The sequence below is a fragment of the Olea europaea genome, chromosome 2 (assembly GCF_002742605.1).
Source record: "Olea europaea var. sylvestris chromosome 2, O_europaea_v1, whole genome shotgun sequence".
Classification (NCBI taxonomy): Eukaryota; Viridiplantae; Streptophyta; class Magnoliopsida; order Lamiales; family Oleaceae; genus Olea; species Olea europaea.
In genome coordinates, this window is record NC_036238.1 from 265,251 (window position 1) to 272,206 (window position 6,956).

General features: G+C 31.8%; 1 protein-coding gene across 1 annotated transcript in view; it reads right to left on the reverse strand.

Annotated features, from left to right (window-relative positions):
• LOC111408083 (ubiquitin carboxyl-terminal hydrolase 3-like) overlaps window positions 1–1,900 on the reverse strand; it is a 19,354-nt gene extending 17,454 nt beyond the window's left edge. Inside the window, exon 1 of the mRNA XM_023037860.1 lies at window positions 1,530–1,900. Coding sequence (XP_022893628.1) covers window positions 1,530–1,646 — 117 coding nt within the window. The 5' untranslated portion in view covers window positions 1,647–1,900. The remainder of the gene's footprint in view (window positions 1–1,529) is intronic.
• Between the last annotated feature and the right edge of the window lie 5,056 nt (window positions 1,901–6,956).

The window sequence follows — 6,956 nt, forward strand, 5'->3', positions numbered from 1 at the left end:
ATAAAAGAGCTTATTCTCTCATCTTAAAGCTTTTCCATTTTTCCGGTCCTTAATTTCCTGAAAAGCATATGCACTTAGACAAAGGAAAAATATAAAAAAGAACAATTTTGGTAAGAAAATTCGATTTCCATTAAGAAGTGAATGTTGGAGGGGAAAAAAATCTTCCAATTTTGTTATTCCCAATCAAGATCAACATAGGTAAGCCACAGGTGCAAAACAACATATCCACTATCATAAATAATAACTCGTTCACACGAAGCATATTAAAGGCTCCAACTTTGGATACATTTTACTAAGAAATCTGTTCTCTCAAACTAAGTTAATTGTCCTACTAATCACTGAAACTTGTGTAGTGCCTTCTACTGCTCACTAAAATTTAAAATGTCGAGTCTTGCCTACTAAACGTATCCAAAAGTTTGATGATACTCACCTGCATATCATCCGTTTCAAACCTCTAACGGAATTGGTGATGTGTCTAACGAAATGCTTAGGCCGCACCCCATCACGCCGTTAAAGTGTCTTTTATTGCTCACTAAACTTTGAAAAACATTTTCAATTGCTCACTATATTTGAAAAATGTCTTAGTCAAATTTTAGTCACTAAACTTATAAAAATGACATCGGCCTGTTGTTGGTTAAAAAATATGTACCACAAGTGCACGAGTCGCATGCAATTAATAAAATAGACAAACAAATCCAAGTTGTTGATCCCACGAGAAATGATTACTCAATTACACAATAATTAAATTTCATTTTAACAACGAAACACATAATAAATTTGAATTTTTCAAATGATAAAATACCTTCGAATCTTTAAAAAAAAAAAATCAATTAATAAAATTGAGGAAAGATCTTATGTTTGTGATCTTTTCATTATTTTTCTAGAATTTTAAGCTATATTTGTCATTTGTAAAATTCAAATTTGTTGTGTTCCGTTGTTAAAATTAAATTTAACTATTGTGTAATTAAGTAATCATCCCTCATGGAATCGACAATCCAAATTCATTTGTCCACTTTATTATTTATACGTGATACATGCTCACGGTACCCACTTTTTAACGAAGAACACATCGACGTCATTTTTAAGACCTCAAAGTTCAGTGAGTAATCGAAGACATTTTCCAAAGAATAATAAGCAATAGAGACATTTTCCAAAGTTTAGTGGGCAATGAAATATGCTTTCTTACGTGACAATCTGATAATGACGTAATGGGACATCACCACCCGTGCATTCCGTAAGCCACGTCGCTAATTGCATTAGAGATTTGAAACGGACGATATATTAGTGAGTAACGTCCAAGGGTGGGATAAATTTAACGATCAAAACTCGACATTTTAAAATTTAGTGTGAAATCAAAGACAACAACAAAAAATAATAATAATAATAATAATTCAATAAACAGATATATAGCAAAAATTAAAAAATAAAAGAAAAAAACCAAAAGTTCCCACATGTAACCATTTTCACGTTTAAAACCATATACAAACGTATAAAGAATTGACATTCAGTGTCAATCGATATCATGGAACCTGGAGGACGCTGTTACAATAGCAAGTGTTGCCGAAATTCTCAAGGCCGAAATATCGTTCACCTTCTGGGAATTGGTCTCCCAATGCCTTCTCCAGTTTTGAGCCCGCTGCTCCCATCCCTCCCTCACTTCATCCGAACCTTGCTTCCTCTTCTATATATAAATAATATAAAGTTTTATATCTATATATGTATGAATTTTGCAAGAAAAACTAGGGTTTGTCACGGAGAAAAAACCGAGAAAATGACAATAAATTTGCAGAGGAAAATTTTGAATTGATTTGGAATAGTGATAAATGGAAAACAAAGGAACGAAAGCTTTTTAAGACGGAGGAGGAGACCCAAAGATAGAACAGGAAATTCTTAAAATGCTTCGTTGGATGTGCCAAGTGAAAAATGGTACCAAGTTTTAACTTATTATTTCTAAAAATATTTTTTTTTTTTTTAAATGGAAAGTCCATTAAAGTTTATTGGTAAATGACATTTGTACCTCCGTAACCCTAAAAATTATTACTATTGTATCCCTGATTCTTATTTATAAATATAGGGCTTTGATTTTCAATAATACACACAAAAAGTTTATTGAGTTTTTTCTATTCTCTTTGAGTTTTCTCTATTTTCTTTTCTTCTTATTTTATAACACGTTATCAGCACGAAACTCTTAAAAGGTAGTAATTTTTTTTTCATAATCATCTATCACATATATCAAAATTAATTTAATAATACGTAAATTTTACATATACATATGTTGAATCTGCAATACGTGATCTCATCTTTCTCGATCATTATGTTTTCTTTGTACTTCTCTTTGAATTAATTAATATTTTTTCCTTTACATCAATCAACGTGCATTTTTATGGAGATATATTTATGTTAAATCAATTTATATGTCACATTATTAATTCAAAATAATATTTTACATGTGTTTATATATTAATTAATGGTGAGCAATTGAATGTATTATCATTTTTTTTATGTTTAGTTATGAAACATTACATTAAATTTATTTTTAATTGTTGTTGCTCCTGAAATAGCACAACATTATAATTAATATTTCAGAAGAATATTAATCATAGATTTATTCGTTGTTGCTTCATAAGTAGCACAACATTATAAGAATATTATTTGCTCCTGAAGAGTATAAATTATAACTCTCAATATTCCAGAAGAATATTGACATATTGCACTTGAAGAAATAATAGCAAAATATAATGCGCTCCAGAAGTAGCATATGTTTCGAAGAACATATTATTTCAAATTAGTGTTTATCCCTAGAGGAAAACACGTAACTTTAAAGTCATGTTGATATTGACTATTTGATTAACATGTGATGATTAATCATATTCTTCGAAACTAATTGTATTTTTTTATTGTGTAGTTAAACAAATGGCAAACATTACGAAACTTGAGTTTACTGCACTTGACATATCTAGTAAAAATTATCTGTCATAGATACTGAATGCTGATATCTATCTCGTCTCAAAGGTTCTGGGAGAGACAATGAAAGAAAGAAACAATGAATCCCTGCAGGATCGTGCAAAAGCACTCATTTTCCTCCGTCAACATCTTCACAATGGATTAAAAATTGAATATCTCACTGAGAAAGATCCACAAGTTCTTTAAAAAAGGTTAACTGAAAGATCTGATCATCAGAGGACTATAGTCCTCCCCAAAGCCCGTTATGAGTGGATGCACCTTCGTTTGCAAGACTTTAAAACAATTAGTGAGTACAATTCTGAATTGTTTAGAATATGTTCAAAGTTGACTTTACTTTGAACTTTGCGTGGAGAAAAAATCACCGACGAAGATATACTCGAAAAAACTTTCTCCACCTTTCATGCCTCGAATGTCTCCTGCAGCAGCAATATCGTGAGCGTGGCTTCAAAAAGTACTCAAAACATATATCTTGTCTACTAGTTGCTGAACAAAATAATGAATTGTTGATGAAAAATCATGGATTACGTCTAATTGGTTCTGTACCATTGCCTGAAGCAAATGGTACTACATTGTCTGCAACAAGTACAATATCAAGACAAGGACACGGACACGGATGTGTACGTGGAATAAATCATGGAAGAAATAATCAACAAAGTTATCAACAACAAGGCAATAAATTCAAAAGGCACAAAGCAAACGAGAGTGACAAATCTAAAAAGGAGCATGAAGAAAGTTGCTTCAGATGTGGAATGAAAGGGCATTACGCACGTACGTGTCGTACCTCAAAACATCTTGTGGACCTCTACCAGAGATCAATCAAGGGAAAAGAAAAATTGGAGACTAATTTTGCTGATTATGATGGTTCAATTGATTTGACTCATTTGGATGTCTCTGATTTCTTTACTATCCAAATGAAAATATTGACCATTTGATTGGAGGTGGTGTGATAGAAGATATAGATTAATTTACTAGTATTTCCTTCGTTTTAAAAATTCAGTCTGAAATATGTTTTTACTTTTCCGCACAAAAATAAATAAATAAATAAATAAATAAAACTCTATTATACATCGTTTATTTCATGATATTAAGTAATGTTTACTTCTTTAAATCTAAATTCAAGATTTTTTTTTAAAAATTTTGTTTATTTTATTATATTTATAGATTCATGATGGATAGTCAAGATAGCTGCTTAATTGATAGTGCAACTACACATACTAATCTTCAAGACAAAAAATACTTTTTGGACTTAATATTAGCTGAAAATAATGTTAACACGATATCGGATGCGTCAAATATCGTTGAAAGCTCGGGAAGAGCTTTTATTATTTTACCAAATAATACAAAATTATATATAGACGATGCACTTTATTCTAGCAAATCCAGAAAAAATTTGCTTAGTTTTAAATATATTCGCTGCAATTAATATCACATTGAGACGATGCAAGAAAATAATGTTGAATATCTTTGCATCACTTCTTTTTTATTTGGCAAGAAGCAGATAAAAGAAAATTTTCATGCACTCCCGTCTAGCATGTATTTTACATTTATAAAATGGTCGAATCAAATAATGTTACGAACCAGAAGTTCGTCGATTCAAAAAGTTTTATACTTTGGCATGATCGACTTGGATATCCAGGAGTCATAATGATGTGTCGAATAATAAACAACTCACATGGACATCCTTTAAAGAACCAGAAAATTCTTTTATCTAATGATTATCCATGTGTAGCTTGTTCACAAGGTAAGTTAGTCATTAGACCTTCAACTACAAAGGTCAATATTGAATCTCCAACTTTCTTGAAAAGAGTACATGGAGATATATGTGGGCCAATACACCCACCATGTGGACCATTTCGTTATTTTATGGTATTAATTGATTCTTCTACAAGATGGTCAGATGTTTGCCTACTTTCAACTAGGAATGTAGCATTTGCTAGACTACTTGCTCAAATCATAAAATTGCAAGCACAATTCCCCGATTACTCAATCAAGACTATTCGTCTTGACAATGCTGGTGAATTTAGATCACAAGCATTTGATGATTATTGTATGTCAATTGGGATTGAAATTGAACATTCAGTTGCACATGTTCATACACAAAATGGTTTAGCGAAATCGTTTATTAAACGTCTACAACTTATTGCTAGACCATCACTTATGAAAACAAAACTCCCAACTTCTGTTTGGGATTATGCCATATTACATGCTGCATCATTGATTCGTATAAGACCAACTGTCTATCATCAATATTCACCTTTGCAACTTACATTTGGTCATGAACCTGATATTTCTCACCTACGGGTTTTTGGTTGTACTGTCCAAGTTCTCATTTCACCCCTACAACGTACTAAAATAGGTCCCCAACGAAGACTTGGGATTTATGTGGGTTTTGATTCACCATCTATTATTAGATATCCTGAACTTTTAACGGGTGACTTATTTACTGCACATTTTGCAGATTGTCATTTTGATGGAATGACTTTCCCAACTTTGGGAGGAGAAAAACTACATCCTGAAAAGCAAAATAGAGTTTCTTGGAATGAGATAACTCTATCTCACTTTGATCCCCGTAACAATCAATGTGAACAAGAGGTTGAAAAAATCATTCATTTGCAAAGAGTTGCAATTCAACTACCTGATGTATTTGTTGACACGAGAAAAGTGAGAAAGTCATATATTTCAGCAGAAAATATTTCAGTAAAAATTAATGTCCCTGCAGGACAATCTGCTGTGGCAAATGAATCTCAAATACGCCAGAAGCGTGGTCGACTAGTTGGTTCAAAAGACTCTGTACCTCGAAAAAGAAGAATGCAGGAGAAAAACCAACCAAAAATTTCAGAAGAAATCACATTAGAAAAGATTGATCAATCAAATATTGAATGTACGGTTCCTGAAACACCAGAGGTGTCCGAAAATAATAAGATCTCAATAAATTATATGATATCTCATAAATTATGGGAACGGAATAATATTATTATAGACAATATTTTCGCCTTTAACATGGCTCTTTATATTATGTAAAATGAAGATCCTGAACCACAGTCTGTTAATGACTGTCGAAATAGAAATGATTGGCTGAAATGGAAAGAAACCATACAGGCAAAATTGAATTCTTTTGAGAAATGAAAAGTGTTTGGACTAGTAGTTCGAACACCTGAAAATATAATCCATGTTGGATACAAATGAGTTTTTGTACGAAAGAGAAATGAGAATAATGAAATTACAAGATACAAAGCCCGACTAGTGGCTCAAAGTTTCTCCCAAAGATCGGGAATTGATTATGAGGAAACATATTCTCCCGTAATGGATACCATCACTTTTAGGTTCTTAATTAGTTTGATCGTGTCACAAGGGCTCGATATGCGCCTTATGGATGTAGTAACTGCTTACCTATATGGTTCACTTGACAGTGACATATATATGAAAGTTCCTGAAGGATTTAAGGTGCTAGGAATAAATGATACATGTCCGAGAATTATGTTCTCAATTAAATTACAAAAATCATTATATGGATTGAAACAATCCGGACACATGTGGTATAATTGTCTTAGCGAATATTTGTTGAAAGATGGTTATAAAAATGACGATATCTGCCCATGTGTTTTCATAAAGAAAAACAAATATTGGATTTGCAATTGTAGCAGTTTATGTTGATGATTTAAATTTAATTGGATACTCCTGAAGAGCTCAACAAAATTGCAGATTATTTGAGAAATAAATTTGAGATGAAAGATTTGGGGAAAACCAAATTTTGTTTTGGATTACAAATTGAACATTTTTCAAAAGGATTATTTGTTCATCAATCTACTTATACAAAAAAAAGTCCTGAAACGAAAAATAAGGATAATGCACATCCATTGCCATCACCTATGGTTGTTCGATCATTTGATGTGAAAAAAGATCCATTTCGTCCACTTGAAGATGAAGAAAAGATTCTTGGTCCTGAAGTACCATACCTTAGTGAAATTGGAGCATTAACTTATCTTGCAAAT